At 45.6% G+C, this 22,541-nt stretch overlaps 3 protein-coding genes across 25 annotated transcripts in view; 1 reads left to right on the top strand and 2 right to left on the bottom strand.

The window, feature by feature from the left end:
- Positions 1 to 15,534, bottom strand: part of TTLL5 (tubulin tyrosine ligase like 5) — a 140,018-nt gene extending 124,484 nt beyond the window's left edge. For 8 of the 19 annotated variants that reach the window (XM_068946606.1, XM_068946612.1, XM_068946608.1 and 5 more), the window contains exons 1-9: positions 15,339 to 15,534; positions 14,629 to 14,792; positions 11,566 to 11,672; positions 9,555 to 9,637; positions 8,629 to 8,735; positions 7,893 to 8,023; positions 7,324 to 7,406; positions 5,222 to 5,291; positions 4,809 to 4,893 (exon numbers count right to left, since the gene is read on the bottom strand). In XM_068946606.1, coding sequence (XP_068802707.1) covers positions 4,809 to 4,893; positions 5,222 to 5,291; positions 7,324 to 7,406; positions 7,893 to 8,023; positions 8,629 to 8,735; positions 9,555 to 9,637; positions 11,566 to 11,672; positions 14,629 to 14,705 — 743 coding nt within the window. In that variant the 5' untranslated portion in view covers positions 14,706 to 14,792; positions 15,339 to 15,534. Of the gene's footprint in view, positions 1 to 4,808; positions 4,894 to 5,221; positions 5,292 to 7,323; positions 7,407 to 7,892; positions 8,024 to 8,628; positions 8,736 to 9,554; positions 9,638 to 11,565; positions 11,673 to 13,462; positions 13,775 to 14,628; positions 14,793 to 15,338 lie in introns of those variants that run through there. The other 11 variants (XM_068946614.1, XM_068946616.1, XM_068946620.1 and 8 more) reach the window with 6 other exon arrangements.
- A 248-nt stretch (positions 15,535 to 15,782) lies between these two features.
- On the top strand, positions 15,783 to 19,366 carry ERG28 (ergosterol biosynthesis 28 homolog). The gene is made up of 5 exons (XM_068946605.1): positions 15,783 to 16,093; positions 16,637 to 16,727; positions 18,575 to 18,693; positions 18,842 to 18,940; positions 19,077 to 19,366. Exons 1-4 carry the CDS (start codon positions 15,961 to 15,963, stop codon positions 18,919 to 18,921), a joined length of 423 nt encoding a protein of 140 aa, XP_068802706.1. The 5' UTR covers positions 15,783 to 15,960; the 3' UTR covers positions 18,922 to 18,940; positions 19,077 to 19,366.
- A 539-nt stretch (positions 19,367 to 19,905) lies between these two features.
- The window catches only part of FLVCR2 (FLVCR choline and putative heme transporter 2), a 38,241-nt gene continuing 35,605 nt past the window's right edge, over positions 19,906 to 22,541 (bottom strand). For 2 of the 5 annotated variants that reach the window (XR_011141594.1, XM_068946602.1), the window contains one exon: positions 19,908 to 21,415. Coding sequence is in view for 2 of the 5 variants with exons in the window: in XM_068946601.1 (XP_068802702.1) it covers positions 21,359 to 21,415 (57 nt within the window). In the remaining 3 variants the exon portion in view is untranslated. Of the gene's footprint in view, positions 21,416 to 22,541 lie in introns of all 5 variants that reach the window. The other 3 variants (XM_068946601.1, XM_068946604.1, XR_011141593.1) reach the window with 3 other exon arrangements.

Below are 22,541 nucleotides of genomic sequence, written 5' to 3'. Positions count from 1 at the left end.
AGCTTGTAAGGGATACAAAATGTATAAGGAAGTTTTGGTGATATCGCTATTATGGTAGAGTCTCTCTAGCCAAAGCTGGACAGATTCATTCTAACAGTTCAGTATTAAAGAATAAGGTCCAGGAGCAAATTTACCAGGTATCTGTAGGGAAAGAAAATAAGATTCATTACAGAAAGATATAAAGGCAAATGAATTTGTGAGTTTCCAAGTTATGCCCTGCCATTAATAGGCTTTTGAACCTGTTATTTCTGTGACTAGATGCTCATTGTGCAGTCATCAAGAGCTGTCCAGCTTCTCTGACTCTTCAGCACATAGACTCTGCTGTTAAGTCAAACAGTAGGGTCACATAAAGACCCACAAAGTCTACTTCTACCTTCTGTGCCTAGGTAGGCCACCCTCTGCTACCCGAGAAGGACTCAAGGAAGACTGCAAAAAAAGTAACTTGAGCATGAAAAAAGAGGAGGGCTCTAAAGAAGAGAAAAAAGGAATTTGGTAACTAGTATTTAGCTACCTTTCCTTTAGAATTTCCTAAAACACACCATCAAAGAGAGGGATAGCTGACCCTCACAAGACATTATTCTTTTCACTAGACAACGGTGATATGCTGTGGTAGCGTTCTAACTACATCACTGCAAAACATACAGATGTTGGTCAAGGAGCCATTTTCCACTCCTTGTTTAAACAGCTCTTTTGACCAAAAGAGCTGTTTTGCTGAAGCTCAACAAGAGGAGCTTGTTCAAAGTGAAAGCTTTAGTCCAAGGACCCCAATGCAGGGCCACTTGCTATCCCCCAGACACATCTCTAGCTGTCTGCCATGGGAATCAGACAGATATAACTCAGGGCATCACTATGCCTTGACTTAGAAATATACTAGGCTTCCCTGTAACTCACAAATAGTAATGGCCTGAGGCCCATCTCCCCCACTTTACACAATAAGAAAATTCAAGATTTAAATATATACACATATAGAGAGAGAGAGAGACAGCGAGCCTAAAACGAAGCAATAAATGTCTGAATAGGCAGTAAATTTCTATTAAAAATAAAAAACAAAACTTTCTCCATAGTGATTCAAACCCTGGTTATCTTAATAAAAGCAAGCAAGCAGTAGAAATTCTTCTGGCCTGATACACTACCCACTGGTCCAAAGCCCAGTGGGGCCGTCTAGTGAAAAGCACTGCTCCATAGCTCCTGTGCGAGGTGATATCTAGTGAAGTGGTCGCAGTTTGATCCCAGGCATCCATGCAGAAATGAATTACAATCCCTAAGCAGCAAAGGCCTGCCAGGCAGGGGTTACTGCAAGGGACGACCGGGCTGCTGCAGCAGGCTTTGGCCTCAGCACAGCCTGTGAGGTAATGTGAATTCCTTGGCTCACAGCAAACACCTGAATTCTTTGGAAACCACAGGAATCCAGCACAGAAAAGGTAAATATCCCAGCAGAGCCAGTGCTAATTAGGAAGCAGGGCTACTGAAGGAGGGGGCACTACAAACACTGAGCAGGGTGAGCTGGGGCATTATGAAGCCCAGGTGCCTACCCCAGCATTACTGGAACTCTTGTGTCACTCTGGAAAAACCTCCTCTCTCAGCTTCTGCTCCTTGGGCCCTTCACAGGAACATCTGGTTTTCAGCTCAGCTTTGCTCCTCTCTCTCCCCCTCCTTTTTTTTTTTTTTTTTTTTTTTTTAATTAAGCTATTTCTCGATTTTGGTATAAATCTGACCAAGAAATTCCTGTTGGACTAGGACCCTTCCAGCCATTCAGGCTCAGAAATAAGGCTGCCTAAACCTGATAATTTCAGCAAAGAAAAAAATACACTGTACAGAAATCTCCCCAAAATAAGGAGCCATTTCACTACAAACTACCCCCACCATGCACTGATTCCCCATACGTCTGCACTGAGAGAGAGAGAGCGAGCGAGCGCGCACACGCGCACTGAGGGCAAGTTCACAAACTGACAGCATAAGCCATTCCTGGCCCTATGTCCTCTTTGGTTCATTCCTGGCCCTATGTCCTCTTTGGTTGCATTTCAAATGCAAGTCAGGCATATTATTCTCTTCTTACATGGATCCCCTTCCAAAAAAATAGCATAATCCCTTAACTCAGAAGCGCAGAAAAGCAGTCTTGGGACTTCCACCTGTTCGTGCACACACAACAATTTGCTGGGTATGGTAAGTCACCTTTAAGAACATTTCCTGAGGTCAGTTTGTAATTAAGACTGTAGCTTATTAAGACTGTGCCTCATACGCAACTAGAATTTAAAAGCTATGTCAATAAATATATTCTAAATCACACACTTTAGAAGTCACGAATAAATAAAACTGCATAGACTTGTAACATGATTAGATGATTGTGTCAGACCTTCAGCCAAGACTGTATCTCTTTCTAGAATATATGCCTTAAGTCAATCCAAAGCTATAGCTTTGATGTAGAACTTCAGCTAGAATCTTTGCATGTTGCAAATTGCAGATGACCAGAGTAGATGATAGTTGTCCTTTGTGGTACTGAGTTACTAAATATTTGCCAATTTATCAGATGTAAGGCAGAATGCTTTGCCTATCTCTATTATGTTTTTAAATGTATAAGAAAAACATTAGACACCAAAAATTTCAATCAAACAGACGGGTTTTTAAGTCACCCAGTGCTGCTTTATGCCTTAGGCACAGCTTCAGTCTTGTTGTAAGCCTGAAGGAAAAAGCAAAAACAGATCACTAAATACCCCCTAACACATCTTCCAAATGAAATCGATTAGCAGCGTTCCTTCTAGAGGTGGACTAGACCCAAAATAGGCAAATGGAGGTTTGATGCAGGCAAGACCACAAAAGGAGTATTGTAAGGAAGCATTAAAATGTAGAGCGCATTTCCTGATATCATACTTAGTAATTCTCTAGAAGTCTGCTACCTGCCTCTGCTGACCGAAGGCTCTGTCCTCATAAAATGCACCTTCTTCACAGGGGCAGGGGGATAGAGGGGGGAAACGTGGTAGACAGCCACAGAGAAACCTGCTCAGCATCAGCACCTCCTAAGTTGTTTTCAATACTCTTCTGGGGGATAAAGAAAGAAGCTTCTATTTATGGTCAACATCTTCCTCAAAAATTGCATTGAATAGACAACTTCAACCAGGCAAACAAAACAGTTATTCAGAACTTCTAAAACAGATCAAGCAACAATAGCTGAAAGCTCTGTTACACACCTCAGGAGACAAACCCTTCAGATCTCCTTCACCTCTGTCAAAGGAAATTTTTTTCTTCCTTTCACATGGAAAGTGAAACACAAGTAACATAGGCTTGGGCCCTTAATCCCTTTCTTCTGCTCAGCACTAAGGCCTCAAATTCCACTCTAGATCACGTCATGACAAGTCTAGCTGTGCCAACAGAAACCTAAGGAAGTATCTATTCAAACATCAAGTCACAAATGAGTATAATATCAAGTCCCATCATTTTCAAGAAAATCATTATATTTCATGGTTTCCTGATAGCACTCCTTTTCTGGTAGAGGTCACCAACTTGATTCAAATAGTCAAGCTCTTCTTCTGTTTGGAATACTTAAAGCGTAACACCAGAGGGAACATTATCTTTCAAAAAACTACAAAAGAAATCAGGGGAAAAAGAACATTTCAAAAGGACAACCCAGAAAAGGTCACCTTGACTGTATTTGAAGAGACTACCTACACTTTCAGAAAGCAAACTCGGAACATGGAAATCACCACAGCACCACACAATCACTAATGAAGGTCCCTAAATCGGATTCCTTCGCTCTGCTTGTGGGTTTCCCTTTAAGATTGCTTTAACATCCTCCTTGCCTACAGGTCCCTATTTTACCTCCCAATACCTTGCTACACCGTGCTTCTATTTTTAAACACTTCTTTTGTTACAATGAAGAATGAAAACCAGCTTCCACTCCCAAAGGCTAAGGCATTTTTCCCTTGCACAATGAAAGATTTGTCTCAGCTTTAAACCAAAGTGTTACACTGTGTAAGGCAATAAAGGAGTCTCTCCCAGCATTTAACACCACACTTAAATGAAAGGCCAAAGAGACAAACAGAAAGCCAGAATCCAGTAGCTCCATGATCCTTACCTCTCTCCAAATGTCTGAACTCACAAATCCAGGGCATGCGAAAAACCCAAATCACTGAAATCAAAGACCACTAGTGCCATCTGGAGGCCACAGAGCAGAGCAGAGCCCCTCTCCCAAGTTTTCTGTCACCTCCGCTCACACCCGAGAGCACTGTCCTCCCAAGAAGGCTTGCCAGCGCTTGCTGCACAAACACACTAACGCTAGAGCCTCCAAAGAAGGGAAAAGTTGAAGAATCATTAAGGATATTGGCTGTTTAAATTCATACCTATCATTTGAAGACATTCAGCCACAACTCTTGCTACAAGCTTTTAGCTGTGGTGGAAGCTATAGCTGAAGTTACTCAGTGAGGAGTTAAGTTCAGTAACAGAACTACAGTCACTCTCCAGAGTCAGGACCGTCCTTTGACAAGAAATAACAGCTCAGTTACTCCCTCTACACCATTCCACATTTGTACACTAAGACCGGTACAGCCGACAGTATCAAAAAGCAGCATGAAGACCTCTAGGGCCATGGTTAGTCTCCATATGCTAGCTACCTCTCAAAAAGAATTACAAGATGGGATGCAATTGAAGGAAAGGATAAATACTTGCTGCATCCATTAGTAACTTTGGTGTCTTGCCCATATAGCTTCCACTTTTCATGCAAGTGGACACTATGATTAGATTTGATTTGTTTAAACTATAATAAAAAGACATACAAGACTCTTCAGGAGTTTAGAACAGGAAGAAACTCCCCCTACCTGGCCAGTCCTTCCTCGTAGAGATAAATGACCAGTGGATCATAGGATGTAACCAGAACATACAGGCGCACATCGAATTTGAAATCTGAAATAGAGTTGTCAAGAGTCAGTGGTTGTATCTTACAGAGATCATATCCAGTTGAGGGAAAGAAAACAAAAAGAAGAAGAAAAAAAGAAAGAAAAATTAGCAGACCCTAAGAGCAGTAAGAAGAGTAAACAATCCTGTTGCTGACAGAGGGTGCCAGAAGCTTTCCCAGTTGAAAAGCTTCCTGGTTTTAAGGAATTTTCTAGTCACATTTTCCTGGTACTACAGGAAGACTGACCACTCAATTAACTAAATTCTCGCAAAGGCTGCAGAGATCCTCAGGTCCTAGAAACTACAAAGAGGGAGAACCAATTCCTAACACACTCACCATCTATGAGCAGGGGGTTGCTGATGTAACGAGAAACCAGGATGTTTTCTTCCAGGACGATCTGGCTTGGCTACAGAAGAAGACAGAGGATCCAAGAGTGAGAAAACCCAGCGAACAAGGAGTAACAGGATGGCTAGATCAAAAACATACCATCTTGCTAGCCCTTCTCTCCCAAAGCCATTCTGCCCTGACAACTGTCTCTGATGAGAAAAAACCTGGTCAATCACAATATAATTAAGGTAATTAGATCCTAACTAGAAGCCCAAGGAACAATTACATTTCCAAAACAAACTGTCCACTGAATCTGCTCCTTAGAGTGGAACGCAGACCTAACAGCCACAGAGCAATAGTGTAAAAAAAGCAAGAGAAAGAAAATCTGAGAAGCAACTGTTACTCTGTTTGCTTCTCCAGTGTTTTACTAGACACACGGAGGAGGGTTTTATTAGAAGACATTAGAAGAAATGTGTAACTACAGCAGGTGAGGAACTCACGAGTGAAGATGACTCCTTAACTTGTGATCTTTACAGCTCGATCCAGCACCGATATCCAACCATTCCCCCTACCTATGTAAATACCTTCTACTGAGGTTCAGCCCACAGCAGGCACTAACGTACCAGGAAGTAGCTACCTCTGGAGCTCCGAATAGGAAGCTCTGTCCATGACAAATGCACATCTCAAAGTCATGGGACCTCTTTAAACACCTTTTACTTTTTGCTGTATACAAGTCTCTTTCTCCTTGTAACCAGTTTCAACCACTTATATTTGCAAAACAGTTTCTTGCCTCTAGTTTGCAAAGGAGCCAAAAGAACCCCATCATCCTGTCTTTATTCAATTGGCATATATTCAGCCACATCACCAGTGGCATAAGCAGAAAGCCTAGGCCAGATATAGGGTGCATATATACAACATGATTGAACAAACTCAACTTCCATCAGCGTGTCACACAAAACAGACAGCCTGTTTTACTACCAACCAAAGAATTTGAGAGAATTTTAATTTTTGAACTCTTTTGTGATGAGATCCTAGAAGATGCTCTCTTCATGGAATCACACTGAAGGAAAAGGAAGTCTTCGGGAAAACTAGCTGAAATATTTCTGGAAGAGATATACACAAAGGGAGATTGGTCCCAAAGGGGTCTTCTTCCCAGTTCATGGCCAACTGCCCACATTTAAGCCTGAGCTCGTTCTTCTGTTTTAAGCAAAAGAAAAAGCTGACTGCAACTCTGGAAATACTTACCTCATACACTTGGCAAATTGCTCCCTTGTTTTATGGGAAAGGATCCAGGTAGAGAACAGATGAGGCAGCATGACCCCTTAAGTGCAGGGGAGGCTAAAAGGGTTTGAGTGAGTGAAAACAAAATGACCCACTAGTCAGTTTTGCTGCCAGGAATATTTATTGGAATCCCCTCACATGTTTTGGCTCCTGCCCAGATGTATTTCTTACCTAGGACAACCTAACTCCCTGCAAAGCCTGAAAAAAGGGGAAGGAAAAACACTGCAACCAACATATTAAATTCAGAGAGTCATTCTTATTACACCTCCAAAAAGGCATACTGGTGTTCAGATAACAAAACGCTACAGGATTGATGGACATCTTCCTGTGTCACATGGAGCTTCATTTTAAATGGTCTTATACCCAAGGGGCCACATACGGACTGTTTGGGTTGCACAGGAAAAACAACCAAAGAGAGTTCTCTCTTTCCCTCCTCAACTTGAGTAACAGAAAACATATTTTTAAAAAAGTACAACTTTCTGGGAATATTCCAAAGGCCAGCCTACCATCAGCCACAAGAGAGCATGAAGACGCACAGCTTCCAAAACTGTCTCACGGAATATGAACTGGCCCCTTATAAGCTAAGACTTGAAAGGAGGTTATGTTGTAAGATAAGTACAGGCAATAGAGAAATAGCTCTTAATTGGCTCTTGATTACACAGTATAAACCAGGGCAGGCTTGGCCATCTGCTCAGGACTGTTAAGGTACCAATGCGCTACTGAAGTTCAGAGCGGTGCCAACATCCGGTTAGATGTTCCACGCCTCTTGCTTGGAAGCTGGCATGGTTTTGCAGTGTTACTCAAGAGCAGTCATTTTGCCGCACACTTACATTGTTGATCAGGTAGACACCTCGACCCCTAGAAGAGGCCACGGGCTTCACTATCCATGGGCCCTTGTCCTTAGAATACGTATCTGGTTAAAAGAAAACAGCACAAATGTGAAACATTTTCCATTTTATTTATTTACAGAGCAGCAAGAATGTTGCCTACAGTAAAAGGCTTAGATAACTCCAGGAGGAGATTATGGTCTCTGCTTTTCAATGTCCTTTTTGCGCTCCTTGAGACTCACTGCAATTATTATGGGCTCTCCCTCAAGCCCCTCCTGCTGCACTGACATATTCTTATCTCTGCCCTACACCTCCTTTCGGCATATCTCTCTTCAGTACTCCCAGATTAGTCAGGGGTATTATAAAGCTGAGAACTTACGCAGGTATAGAGTACACAGCAGAGCAGAAATGATATAAAGAAATGATGTAAGCCTCTTCCACTGTCCTTCCAATTTCCTTCCAATTTTGTTGCCTCAACCACTTGCACAAGCAACAAGCTGGGACATTAAAAGTAATCCCTCCTACACCCAGTTGTTTTGCTTTAGGCCGGACATCATCAGCCAGTCACTTACTGCAGAACTCCTGGTACTCTGCTGGGAGGATAAACGTCTGAGGTAAGATGTGGAACGTCTTGAATCCATGGGTCTGCTGCATACGACTGACATTCTTGTACAGTCTGTCTTTTCTTGTCAGTTCATATGATCTGAAGTCCCAAAAACAGAGACTGTCTATATTTCCATGAAAAATACATTCCAGCAACTCAACCGCTCTAGTTACTAAAGTACCTGTAACCCTGCCAGAGGTCTGAAACCTAACCTGCAACAACCACTCTTCCGTTTTGCTGTCCCTCTGCCATAAGGCCCTATTAATATCCATCCTCACCCACAGTGCCTCTTGCTATTCCTGCAAAGTTCCTATGGACCTCCCAAGACAGATTGAAGCACAGCAAAGTGTGTTATAATGGTGTTTGTAAACTTTAGCAGGTGAAAGATGACTATCTCCATAACTAACAACATAGAGCTCCCAAATACCTCACTTACACCCTCGAGTAAAGCAAAAAAAAAAAAAAATCTACTATTTGAGCTAGAGACAAGCACTTCAACTTACATGCCGTCTCCCCCAAATCCCCTAAGACTGTTGTGAATGAAGACAGCACGTGGCACAGGTTCTGTGCCCTGTGACTTTATCATTTAAAGTACTGTGCACGTTGGTTTTTTTTGTTTTGTTTTGTTTTTAAGAGCTATCTACACTCAGATTTCTGCAAACCATGACAAAGACATTCAGCAAAACATGACATCTTGGCCTTACCTAGGGAAATGATTGACTTTCTGAATATCTGTAAGGGAACGCAGCAAGTAGGGCTTCAGGTGTGATCCTGTCCACATGAGATTATAATCACTGCTATTGGGGTGCACCTGGAGGGGGAAAAAAGGCATCAATAACAAATAAATAGTAAAACCATGGAACTAATGAGAAGCACCACGGCTTTTCCTACAAACTGTGCCTTTACATCTATAAGCGTAGAACCGGTGTAGGTGCAGAGTAATTCTAGCGTAAGAGAATCTCCTCTGTCCCTTTCTAATATTAACACAATTACAGCCAGACTCCTGTCCTAAATGATTGGATAGTGTTGCTGAGAAATAACCACGTCATATTTTCTCATATGTACAGCTTGTGAATTTGATCTTTTCATAGACCATCTAAATCCAGTTTATAAAGCACTTCAGATTTCTTCTGGAAACCTGGGAGATTGATTCCCTGAGCTTTGCCTTATTCAGAAGAACTTCCATCACACACATACATCTGTTAAACAGTCATTAGCTGCAGACAGGATGTTCTTTAGAGCAAGGCACGTGCTAAAAGAGAAACATAACACACCACAATAAGGCTTCTAAGAGCTCGCCCAGGCTGAGATGAAAATCCCTCAGAACTTCCCAGGGGTGGAGTTGAAGCTCTAAACGCAAGACGAGAAACACCCATAACCTTTACTTTGATAGCTCTTTGCCTCAACTTTACAGACTTTAGACTAAAAACTACTCCTTTGAAATAGCAGAATCATGAAGTATTCCCTGTCCAACTAGCAGAATATATGAAAACTCAGAGGGTCCACCAAAATTTCCCGATTCTAACTCTGCAGCATAGACAAAGAAAGAAAGAAGAAAAAAAATCACTCAGCCAAGCACATATATGCAGGCTTGCCAACCTGTTAGTACTCTGAAGTTTGTTGCACTCACCTCATGAAATCCATGGGCAGTCAGAAGGCTTCGGACCAGGCGGCTGTCTGTTCTGACAATCTTATAGGATAAGTGATAACGTTCTGTTAAGAAAGCAAGGCAAGAGATACAACATTAGAGCCTGCAACCTAGGAAAATAAAGTTATCTATGCTACCAAAGGAGAGAGAAGAGCACCATAGCACTCAGCACAATATAGCTGCACTTAATCCACAGTGGACTGCCCTGAAAGTAATAGCACATAACAAGGCAAAGGGTGACAGGAAATATCAAATCATCTCTGGGGGTCTTAACTCATGATGGCATCACACTAACTTACATCAATCCTCAGGTGTCAGATTTCTGCTTCACTGAAACCTATGGAGTCATGATGAAACACAGGACACTAACAAATGCCCAGATTTTTTTTTAACAGCTCTTCATAACCTGCCTTATAACACTCCAAACACAACTCCAGTTCTTTCTTCTCAATTCTAGATTGGTATTCCTAGTCAAGAGCAATTATGTCATATGCTCCTCATTAACATGACTAGCTAAAATGACCACTTTTTAGACCTTGAAAGCCTACAATAAAACACTGCCATTCCTTTGTTCACATCCTACCGATCTTCAAACAAATAGCTGGAAAAAAGAAGTAGGAAATAAAGTAAACAGGACAACTATTAAGTGGAAAAGATCACTATCCAAGTATAAAGTCATGCAATCAAAAGCAATAAGCAGCATTGGAAGTATAAGAAATAAAAACCTGGAACAGAATAGCAAGATGAGAGGTCAACTGTCATACAAAAGGATTGGTTGATCAAAATCAGAGTTCAGAGAAGACAGAGGCAGAAATTGTGAAGCTAGAATACAAAATCACTTGAAAAGGGCACTTCTTAGATGATTCAAACTAGGAACAGAGAGATGAAAATCAGATGAAACCTCGGGAAAATGTCCTACCAATAAAAATGAGCCTCTAAAGAAAAGAGGAAGAAGCAGCAGCATCTGGGATTAAACAAAGCTTTACAGGATATTTAAGAAGTTGTACTATCCAGGAATAAATTTGTTAAATCACATTAATTTTCTCTCCCCCCTCCCCCAAGAAAAAGCAACAGAAGATACCACGCTCCAGTTAGGACAAAAGTTAGAATTACCATCAGCTTCTGTCACCATTCAAGTAAATTTCTAACTCGGGTCAAAAGGATTAGAAGTTTCCACACACACAAATAATCTTCTCCACCCCTTACCCAAATGAGCCACAAGCATTTCTGCTTGGTTAGGATATTAAAAATGAGGGCACCAATTACCTAAGAAAGGGAGAAGCAAGAGAAGAATCAAGCGTCAGCATCTTCACAAAAAGAAGCTGAGTGGATTTTAGCTTTTCCCCAACTCAGCACATCCAGAACGAGCTCCCAGCTGTACACACCCGTAAGCGCTAGCTCTTGCAATCTGGACAACTCTGCCTCTTCTTTAGAGGCTCTCCCTTATTTGATGCTGGACAGCTTTGATTTCCTGATCCCAATGCTGCCACAGCAGCAACACTTTTACTTATGCCCTTACTCTGATTTGTGAGGCTGTAGGTGCAGGGATTTGTTATTAAAGCTTATTACTGTTTTTACTGCTGTGGGGCTGCCCGGTATATTTCCTCACCAAACCCTCCAGAAACTCACTGGAGTGATTGATTTTAACTTCTCCACTAGAGACTAGTGAATTTCTCCTCTGGTCCTAAATTCTGCCATGGCCTCCTCAATGATACACAGGCAGACAGTTCCAATTCTAGATACGTCAAGACCCAATGGAAGGAGAAAGACAGACACTCATCACAGTCCAAATATGTGATAAACATCCACCAACTGACCAATGATTTCTGAACATCTCCGTACCGAGACATGAAGAGATTATAATTAACCCTCAAACCAAATATAATCTCCTCCTTAGCATCTCTTCTTCCCCACCACTAAGGAAGGAAACCTCCAGATAACAGACTTTAACCTCATACCCTCAGACCACAAGTTGGCACACGGTTGGACCCACCTCCAATTAGGCGGAGGTAGCTGTCATTAGTCAGAATGGCTTCAGCATGAAACACCAAGATGGGGATCCGCCTGCAGCCACCAATCCACCTGATGCACGGATGATCCCTGCAATGGCAAGATAGTTAGCATAACCAGTAGCTGAGCCTTGCACACACACACAGCAGTTACTCATAATGAGGATGCAGCAACTCCCTACTTGCCCATGCTTGCCCACACAGGAGACACAGTAAAACACAGGCTAGGCACTTTGGTACCGAGCTATTCAGGGAAACTTCCAGATCTTCCTGGTTTTGCACTAGTCTCAGCATTTTAAATCATATTTTTTTTTAATTTGTATTGATTTTATCGACCATAATTTGTATTGATTTTATCGACCATAATTTGAGAGACACTCCATGAATTTTCACAGTCACTGTTTTCTGGATTCACAGCCCACAGGAACACAAGATCTGCATTTCAGGTTAGATCACAATCACTCATATCCACACTCCCAGACCCCACGCGGGTTCCAATTCCAATTCAGGAACTGCAAATCAGAGCATGATGCCTAGTGGTAAGCCTGAACACTGAAATGAGTAAACGGGCACTCACACAGAGACTGTCAGACTAGAATGTACTTGGCTCAGCACAGAGGATGAATTTGTGCATTCTTCCTTTTTAAATTCATGCCAAATGCAGTGGGACACAAGCCCAGAATTCAATAGTGATGCCCCCAGCTAGCCATTTATGGTGGCTACAGGTTCCAAGATACAAAATAACAAGGCTACACTGCATATTGGAAACCATCACCTCCTCAGTTAGATAAATTAAGGACAAAAAATAAAAAAAAAATAAAAGCTATTATATAAAACTCTGAGATGAAAGAAAGCAAACCTGTCAACTTGCCTAAGCAAATAAAACTCAGACTGCTTATTACTCACTGCTCAAGGAAATGGAATATGAAAAAGTTAACAAAAACCAGAGGCAATGGGGCGGAGAGACACATCTGTATCTACAAGGACAAGAAGAAAGGGAAAGACTGGCACAGAGGTACACAGAAACATTTGTTTATAGAATATGCAAGATTGTTGTCTGGCAAAGAATTGGAGAAACTGCAGAAGGCAGTTCCAAACACTTCCTGATTTTCCAACCTATTCACTCGATGATGCTAAAGCAATAGGTCTGAGCTGGCAAGGTTGTAACAGATACAGGCTGGTTTGCTAAGTTTGCATTACAAAACAGTGATTCATTAAGTCTGCAGACAAATGTATTGCAAATCCCAACTGCTATCCCAGCACAAGCACTGTGGTCTGTTTGAAGGTACCAGGTAGTGGGGCCATGGAAGCATTCACCTCTGGCCTCTACAAAAGAGCATTCAAGTTGTAAGAAGCACATACAAGTTGTATGATGGGTCAAACGTAGCGGGGGGGGATAAACAGCCTCCTAACCTTCAAAACCCACTTCAGATCCACTCCAAAAAGGTACTCAACCAATATGACATAAATCCCCTGGATAGAGATTTATATGAAGAAATCACCAGAATGACTGTTTCCTTTCCCCTGAAATAACAAGGGCAAAAACAAACGTGGAAATTAAGTGCCCAAGGGCAGGCATCCTTTAGGCAAAAGCAAATCAAACAAATAAATGCCCCAAAATCCAAAGAAAACCCTCAGTTTCCAGGGCAGTTTGTTAGACTCAGAGCAGCAACCTCACATAGATCCCTTGTCCTGGCCCTGTGATCTGCGGCCCAAGCAAGATCTCTGTGATCTCATTGAGTTCTGAACTATGCTCTCACTCTTCCAGTTGCTGAGATAAGACACTGTATCAGTTTGAATGGCTATGCCCACCAACTCAATATTCCAAGATCACACTTTTAAGCAGAGAAAAGTCCCCCCCAAAAAATTGCAACCACTCACCTGCTTATCTGGTAGCATGGCTGTACAGGGAGAGGTACCCATGCACTCTGGATCCTACACTTACAACACAGGTACAGAGACAAGGGGCAATCCTGTCCTGATGCTAGGACAAATAAGTAACTTATGTGGAATCTTAGTCCTCTTAACCAAGCTGTTATCCATTATCCCCCATACAAGTTAACTTCACAGCATTCCCATCTGATCCTACCACCTCCAGAAATCAACTACTTGGATGTAATCAGCTGTTCAGCCTACAAAGGTCCCAAGAAGGTTCCAGCACTTACAGTGCAGGCCAGAGCCTTACATAAGTGAGAAATGAGCTGAGGCAACAGGAGGGAAGTTTACATTAAGCCTGTCCCGAGGATTTGCAGTAAGGCTAGACAATCCTTCAGGTGACTGTCAGTCATTCCTAGCATGACCCTTGGTCCCTTGATACAGGCACACAGTTACAAGTACATTCTGGCTGAAGGTAGCTCCAGCCCTATACAGCCACAAGAGTCTGGCAAGTGTACCAACCACTTGGTATAAAGTAACAGAGAACTTGATCCGCTAAAGAGCCCTAAGCACTGCAGTTTGCATCTGGGCGCAACAAACAGGCCATATTAAGTAGGTTCAACTGAAACAGAAAAGGGATTCCACTCTGGGAAAAAGAAAGAGAACAAGTCCATCAAAAACAAGGACAAAAGAAGATACCAAACTAAAGATGGGACAAATGGACACTAGCAACTAATACTTACTCCAGAGTTCTCACAGGACAGTTTTAAAAAAAGGACCAAAACATGCACTTTACTCGACAGTGGACTCGTATGCAATTTCTCCTCTCTGCATCCAAAGTAAAAGCTAATCTAAAATAATCTAAAATAATCTCCTTTATTTTCTTAAGTGTCATCAAGAAAGCTTCCAATTTGGGAACAGGACAGCAAGAGATCAAAGAAACAACAGATTTTAGACTAGCCAAGAGCTGCATCCCCCATCTTAAAGAATATGGTGGTCTTTTAGGCTACAAAAGTGGGGAGCCCACCTACAGGCTTGAGGCCCATACCACCCATCCTCTCTTCAAGGCAAAGGCGGCAACTGTTTTTTCAGATTAGTACAAATCCTGCAGGAAGCACAGAGAGATGGAAACTGTTAAGGCTTTTTTTTTTTTTTTTTTTTAAATTACTTACTCCAGCCCATCTACAACCTCCTCCTCCTCTGAGGATGAGCCAGTTTCCTCCAGATCCCGAGCCATCCCAACTGGCATTTCCTCTGGGAGTTGTCATGCAGCCCAACCTCTGTGGACTCAGAGACCCTTTTGTGCAGATTCAAGGGACCTAGCAAGAGCAGTTACCTGTAATAAGGATTAAAAGCATAAATGCATAGCTGAGCAGGACAGCCAAAGAAATAAGGCAACTTAACTCCCACCTCCTGTCAACACCCATTTCTCACAGGGGTATCCACAAGCTTGTAACAGGCCATAAACCACCTCCTGGCCGGCGGGATTCAGGAGGAAGTATCACCTTCCACCGGTTACTCCCCCACCTGCCGTGAATCGTTCAGGCACTTTCCTCCCTTCCTCCGGCCGCAGCGCCGCACCGGGCTGGGCTGGGCCGGGCTGGCCTGACCCGGCCTCATCCGCCCTCCCGGGGCCGAGGCTGCCCCGCTGCTCTGCCCTGGGCCGCCTCTCGATGCCGGCGTCAGTTGAAGCGCGGTAACGGCTCCGCCGGCCCGAGAAGAGCCCCGGCCCCGGCCGCGCACGGACAGGGGACCCGGCCTGGCCTGGGGGCCTGCGGCGACCGGAGGAGGAGCGAAGGCGGCGGCGAGAGCCCGCGGGCCGGCCCCGGCCAGCCGCCTCCCTCCCGGCACACGCGCTCCCTCGCGCCTCCGCCGCCCGTACCTGCTCCCTCATCGCCCCGGCCGGCGAGGTGAGGCGAGGCGAGGCGGGCCGGGCCGGGCCGGGCCGGGGGCGGGCAGACGCGACAACCGCAGCCCCTCCCGCCGCTTCCCCGTTACTACAACAACCAACGGGCAACGCACCCGCCCGCCCGTTCCCACTGCGCAGGCGCCGGCCACTCGGCACCCCCCCCCTCACTGCGCAGGCGCGGCAAGCGGCCGCGCGCCGAGACTCTCTCGCGCGCCGCCTCCGCCTCCCGCAGCGTGGCTGGCGGGCGGGGCGGGGCGGGGCGGGGCGGGGCGGGGCCACAGAGAGGGGCGGGGCCGCTGCCTGGGCGGTGACGGATTCGATTGGAGGCGTCGGCCCGCGCGCCCGCGTGGCGCGTGAACGGCGCGGCGTGCCCGCGGCCAATCGGAGCGCGGGGCGGCGGCGGCGGAGCGGGAGCGGGAGCGGGAGGGGGGGAAGGAGGCCGCTCGGGGCGGGGGGTGAGGCGGGACCTGGTGCCCGGCGCCTGCCCCGTTCCCGGTGCCGGCGCCGGCGCCAGGGGGCGGCGCGGCTGGTAGCGGGCGGCGCCGGCGGCGACCCCGCCCTCGTCCTTGCGGCAGGCGCCGTGCCGGGCGGGAGGATGAGCCGGTTCCTGAACGTGCTGCGCAGCTGGCTGGTGATGGTGTCCGTCATTGCCGCCGGGAACACCCTGCAGAGCTTCCGCGACCACAGCTTCCTCTCGGAGAAGCTCTACACCGGCACCCCCGGCCTCGGTAAGGCTTCCGCGCCCCTCGGGCGTCGTGGTGCGCCGCGCGGCGGCCGGGAGGTCGCCTTCGGCCGCCGGCCAGCCCCGGTGTGCACGGACAGCTCGGCGCCGCCCGCCGCGGGCCCTCAGGAGTGCCCTGCGTCTGCTGTAGTTTTTGGGTCAACCCCCCCACCACACCCCCCCCATGTGTGATCCCGTGGGGGACTAATACACCTCTGCCAACCAGCCTTCCAGCCTGCTGCCCTTCTGCAGCTGGAGGCGGCAGAGAGCAGCACGCAAACAACGTTACCCTGGGGATTTCTGCGTGCAGCCAGACGCAGTCCTCTCCTGTCCTTTACACGCGTAGCTTCATGTTTCGCCACAGCTACAGGAACGCTCGTGCCAAAACCTTTTACCCACCTGGAATGGCTTGCCGTTCCCTAGTGCGCGCTGCCCTCGGGGCTGCCCTTGCTTTCCCTCTTTCTCTGTTTGTTGGCCCAAGCTGCAGATGGGGTAGGTCAGCAAGCAGGAGCATTCTTGGTCCTCATTTTCTCCCTGCTTGTTTTCACAGTGAATGGGCTGCAGGCTCGGACCTTTGGCATCTGGACCCTGCTGTCATCAGTGATTCGCTGTCTCTGTGCTATTGACATCCGCAATAAGACGTACGTAAAAGAGCATGAGAGTAATCCTTCATTTTGCCTGCTAGCCACAATCTGAACAGTTACCTTAGAGGGCAGCTCAGATGAGGTGTGGAATCAAAAGCTGTTCTTGAACTTTCTTTAGGGTTGAAAGTATTCCTCTGAAGAATGCAATCAGCAGTGGAAGACTTGTGTATTAACTGCTGCTCCCTTGAGGGAGGGCCTGCTCATCTGAGTTCTGTTTCTTAGCTCAGGCAGAAATGGATAGATCTGAGAACTTTTCTGTGTCACAAATTTCTGAGCTCCAATTTGGGAAGCATCTCCTGGTGGGATTACTGCTATGTTGACATGAAGCATTTGGCAATACTGTGATCCCACTGATACTTGGTACCTCTTTGCCTATGATGGCTCAGTTAAAGACTATGCAGCAGGTTGAGAGGCCCCTTGCAGTGGATGTTAAGAGCATGTGCAAGAAGGTAGTGGGTTGTCTGGGGAGGAGGGCAGTGTATCTCTGGCCTGAGGTGCCCCCTGTGCCTTTGCCAGATACGTTGGGAGGCAGGCTGTTTCTCTTTGTGATAACAGTAGTATTCCTGAAAGGGATTTCCAAGCAGTGTGACTCTATTTGGGTCTGCAGTAGACAAAGCCTGTGCTAGGTTGCTAGAACCTGCTGTTAAATGCCTCCAGCAGTTTTCTGTGGCTAAAATCCCATCTGTTGGGAAGCCATAGTGGCTTGATAAGCATTATCCTTCTCTCCCTGCCCTCACAGGCTCGTATCCAGAAGTCCTCAGGAGAGAGTCCCCTATGCAGCAAAAGTTATTATGCCCCTGGCAGCATGTTCTTGGATTGACTAGGTTTGTCTGTGGTAAGGAGGTACAGGGACTGAAGTTACTTGGTGTGTCTGTGGCTCAGGGGATGGAGGCACTGCCAGTTACCATAAAGCCTATTCTTCCCTAAAGGGTTTTTCTGTCTTGAACCTGCTCTCTTTTTACAGTTCTGGCCCCTAGAGGGTAGCAGAGCACAGGTGGGAAGATCTCTGGGCTGCTGCAGCCTGGAGACAGCCAAGTCCTGCCCCGTTATAGGGCATTATTCCTCAGCCCCTCCAGTGCTTGCCCTCCTCTGTGTGCACATGCTTCTCACTTCACATGTGCCCTACCCTTGCTTTGCCCTTTTTATTTACTTTCAAACCGGATAATGGCTGTGACTTTCAATGCACCACTGAACATGCAGCCCCCATTCTGCTCCCATCAGAACTTTTGGACCTCACTGGGCTGGAAAACAAGTTCCCTCAGAGCAGCTTCCTGCTTTGATAGGTATGTCTGCATAATTGCAGGGAGCTGAATGTCACCCTGGGCACCTGTGTAAGGGAATGTTTGGAAAGCAGTAAGGAGTTCCCTCCCTTTTTAAAGCCCCTTGGCGCTTAAGTGTATGAAACCCTTCTGGCCTAGTGCTGTGCCTCAGCTGCATTGGTCTCCCCACCCTTACTGACCTGTGGCATGTCTTATCTACCTCATGTCTTCAGGACTCTGGTATCCACTTAGATTTCCTGAAGAAGTACCCATCTCCTTTGAGGAATTGCTAGTAAAATGCCATGTTTTTTTTTTTTTTTTGGGGGGGGGGTGGTGATCTGCATCATGCATAGAGGTACATCACAGCCACCCCTAAAAACTCATGCTGGACTCGGGAAATCATGCTGGACTTTTCTGGGAATGCAAAGTGAGTAGCAGCTTCATTAGGTGGACTTTTCTGACTGCCCTCTGTGCTGCCATAGTGAGGACAGACAGGGCAGAAGTCAGGTTCACCTCTTTTCCACTCTGTCAGGCTTGTGCCCACACTGTGGGCTATATAACATGTTTGTTTCTGTTCCCCAACAGCCTCTATTACATCACACTCTTCACCTTCTTTATGGCCCTTGTTCACTTCCTCTCCGAAGTCTTCATTTACCACACTGCAGCCTTGACAATTGGAGTCATGGCACCCCTCATGGTAGCAAGTAAGTAGAGCTCTGTAGTCCCCCTAAAAAACTTGCCATGGAGTCATGAGCTAAGAGCTCAGGAAATGATGGTAGGAGGGGAGATGTGGGAATGTCTCATATCCTTTCCAGCATTTTTTACACAACTCATTCTGCGTCTCTGTCACAGGTTTCTCTATCCTGGGGATGTTGATTGGGCTGCAGTACCTAGAGGTAGAAGCACTGTCACAAAACAAGAAGAAAAACTGAAGCTCAATGCCTTGTGTAGGTCAGTGCTGTCTCCTGTCTTCACTGCCAAACTCCTACCAAAGCTCAGCTGTGGCTTCACCAGGGCTCCTGTCCAACAGTGATCTGCCAGTAGGACTCTGTCAATCATTCATTACCATGTGTTTTTTCTTTTCCAGACAACATTTGAACTGACCGATGTCAGATGTCAAGTCCTAAAGAAGTTTGTCAGAGCTTGCTGGGGCATTTGGTGAGACTGTCTTCCCTGAGGATGGTAGGGAATGTCTCAAGCATTTCTCTTGCAGTAAGGACTTTTCTCCTGGTGCACTATGGGGAGGAGATATAGAGTGACCCAAGATCCACTGAACGTTTCTGCCAGGAAAGAGAGCGTGTGCTGCCCCTGGCACTGCTGCATAACTTGCATGTTTATGTTTCTCAGGGGCCATTTCTAATAAATGACAGAAAACTACAGGGCACCATGTCTGTCTTCTTGCTACATGGCAGTAGGGAGACAATACACAACCTGGGGGCAGTTTCTGCTTCATGTTGAAGCAAATCAATCATCTCTCCTTACAGCAAACCCACCTTTCCCTGACTCCCTCTCACAAAGCTCCAGGTCTAACTGCTCACATCACACAAGCAAGTGAAAAGAGTTTTTGTAGATGCCACTTCCCCAGCTTATTAGTGACAGCAAACTGCATGCATCTGTGAGCAAGGACTGAGCTACCGTTGCAGTTGCCTGTGACTACAGACGAGTAAAAACAGGAAAAGGCTGCAACAATCTAGATGAAGTAATATTCAAAGCATATGACAGTGCACAGAAGGCAGGAAGACACCAGCAGGATCAGCTGGCTGGGAAGCCTGTGCACATGAGGAAGAAAGCAGAGAGGGAGGGGGAAGAAAAAAAGAACAGAAGGGAGAAAAAGAGCACAACAGTAGCATTAGGCAAAAAATCATTTTTCCATTCTGTAAAATATGTCAGGATTAAAAAAAAAAAACAAACAAATGCAGCCAGTTTAAACCATTTAATATGAAAAAGTGTCATGTTTCACTCACACACTTAAAATGTTTTGCTTTTATATGAAAATCTTTATTTAAAAAACATCCCCCCCCCTCAGTCTTCCATCCCACCTATCAAAGATGGGACTTTTAATTTTTTTAAGTGTCAAAAGTATAATTTCACAAGAAAGACATACCATTTTTTTGACAAAACCTAAGAACTATTTTCATCTACTTCAACATGTATTTTTTTCAAAATTACTTGTGCACAATTCTTGCATTACGTAAGGAATATAAGGACACTTGATGTCTCCACTGGGGCAGTGACTATCTGTCTGACACTGAAAAGGACGGAAAGGGATATAAGGATCTACACCTGTGATCAGGAGATAACAGCATACAGAGGGGAAGTGTGCAAGACACAGATGCTGGTAAGAGGGCTATGTTTCCTGTTGCCTATTATAAAGTGGGAAGCGTCCACACTGGAGCTGGTTTGTTCCCACCTGACTCAAACACCTCATTGTGGTAGTGCAAAGCAATGCAATCCTGGCCGCCCCCCCCCCCCCCCAATAGGACTGCACAAAAGCTTTTGTAAAGCTTTTGTGAAGCTTTTGTAGTACTAAAACATGCAAAAGGCACTTTATCCTCAGCGCAGGATGCTTGTGGTTTGACTCCTGTTGCTAGTGTGGTGTGCTGGGCTGGGTAGAAGCTGTAGATAAGCCCCGAGCTAGACCTTGCCTCTAGGCAGAATGAGAGCTAGAGTCTGCCCTTGGATGCATACGGGTGTTTTTCAGTTAGTCCTAACATATATAGGAACATCAGGGCAACCTAAATGAATTCTAAATGGTGGTTTATCCACAAAGTGTTGCATAGGGGATGGCCACACACAAAAACTGGAGCTGGCAGCAGATGCACTGCTTTGCCACTGGCTGGAGATGTGTTGAGGCCTCTATCATCACCTCTGCAACATGGAGAGCATCACAGGCACTGAAGCAGAACGATCCCTCTTCAGAGGCAGGTCACAACTCTCCCAGGGTTGCTCACAGAGTAAGCATGGTCCAGCTTCTACATTTAATATCACACCTTCTCTATGAGAGGAGAGACAGGCCAGGTGCAGGGTGCCATCAGCTCAGGGCTAATCTGCAAATGCAGCCTGACTTTTCTGAGGATGTATGCTTTTTCCAAGCATACATGAATTGGCGAGGGGGAAAAGGGAGCGCAGTGGCTTTCCCCAAGTTTTGCTTCAAGCAGTAAGGTCTCCAAAACAGCAAGATGCAGAGATGTAACTGAAGAGAGCAACTCCCTTCTTGTTTTGCTTTTTCCACACCTCGCAAAGAGTTCGCTGGGCTCCTGCCCTGAGGCTGCCCCCTGCCATACTGCATGCTTGACAGGAGAATGGTGTAGATAGCAAAGGTGGGAATGGGGAGGAGAGTGCATTTCCCAGCTCTGCCACCCCTCCCTGTCACAGCTTCGATTCTTCAAGGCCTATGGGATCAGTGCAGGCTTCAGGCGTCACTTTCTGCAAGTCAGACAAAGAAAAGTAATGTGGTTAAGGCCCTGGATGGCCAGACCTGGGCTTCAGAGAGACCAGCTGGCCAGAGGCTGGCTCATTCACAGCTTCCTCCTAGGGTGCAGAAATCCCCAAAGAAGTCATCACTCTCAGAGAGCTCAAGCCAAGAGTGCACCTGACCCCCTCTTCCCTCTCTGGACCATTCTGGTTAGACGAGGAGCTCTGGGACAGCAGGCACAGCAAGGCTCCCATTGGCTCCCACTTCCCATAGGCTACTTGTAGGAAGCTTCCGCACTGGAGCAAATTTTCGTTCCCACCTGACTCAAACACATCACTGTGGTAGTGCAAAGCAATGCAATCCTGGCTGGCTGTCCCAATATAGGACTTCACAAAAGCATTTATGTAGTGTTAAAACATGCAAAAGGCCTTAGTTAATACACAGAAGCATGGGAACTGTACAGTTTCAAAGAAAACTAAGAAAGCCCAGTTTGAACAAAAAGAGAGTCCTGCCATCTTGGAATTCTGCATATGCAAGCTCTACAGGATATTTTTTGTTTGTTAGAAAACCCACAGAAGCTTAAGTAATATTTTTCTGGAAATATTTTTCGGATTTTTCTTGAAAGTTCACTCCGAAGTCAAAGCAAAGCATGGAAAAACTTCATCAGTAAAGACGCTTATTTCAAAATGCAAACAAACAATGAAGGAAGGTTTGCCTGGATGCTGGAAAACAGGTTGTACACAGCATATACAAGCATATAACATGAATCAACTGACACCACTATGAAACCTTAAGGCAGAGTGCTGAATGGTTTCAGATGCACTTACAACAAAGGCAACCCAGAAAGACTTAGTATGATGTAAAAAGGGCATTTGATCCAAGTGTTCTGAGGTATAGAAAGCTAACCTGGCTGATGATCTGTGAACTGATTGTTGGAACCATTACAGCTTCATTAGAGGACAAGGTGTTCACAGTGCCATTAGGCTAACTTAGCTCCCACTACAGGTTTAACTGCAACATCTGTTTAATTATAACTTTAAGCAGAGAAGGGTACTGATAGGAGACAAACTGCCTGTGGACACAAGGCAGGTCCTGCAGGAAAAATGAAAAACATCCTGCAGTACGAACACAGTCACC

The sequence above is a fragment of the Struthio camelus genome, chromosome 5 (assembly GCF_040807025.1).
Source record: "Struthio camelus isolate bStrCam1 chromosome 5, bStrCam1.hap1, whole genome shotgun sequence".
NCBI lineage: Eukaryota > Metazoa > Chordata > Aves > Struthioniformes > Struthionidae > Struthio > Struthio camelus.
Note: the sequence above shows the minus strand (reverse complement) of the source record. Positions and strands in the feature narration are given on the sequence as shown.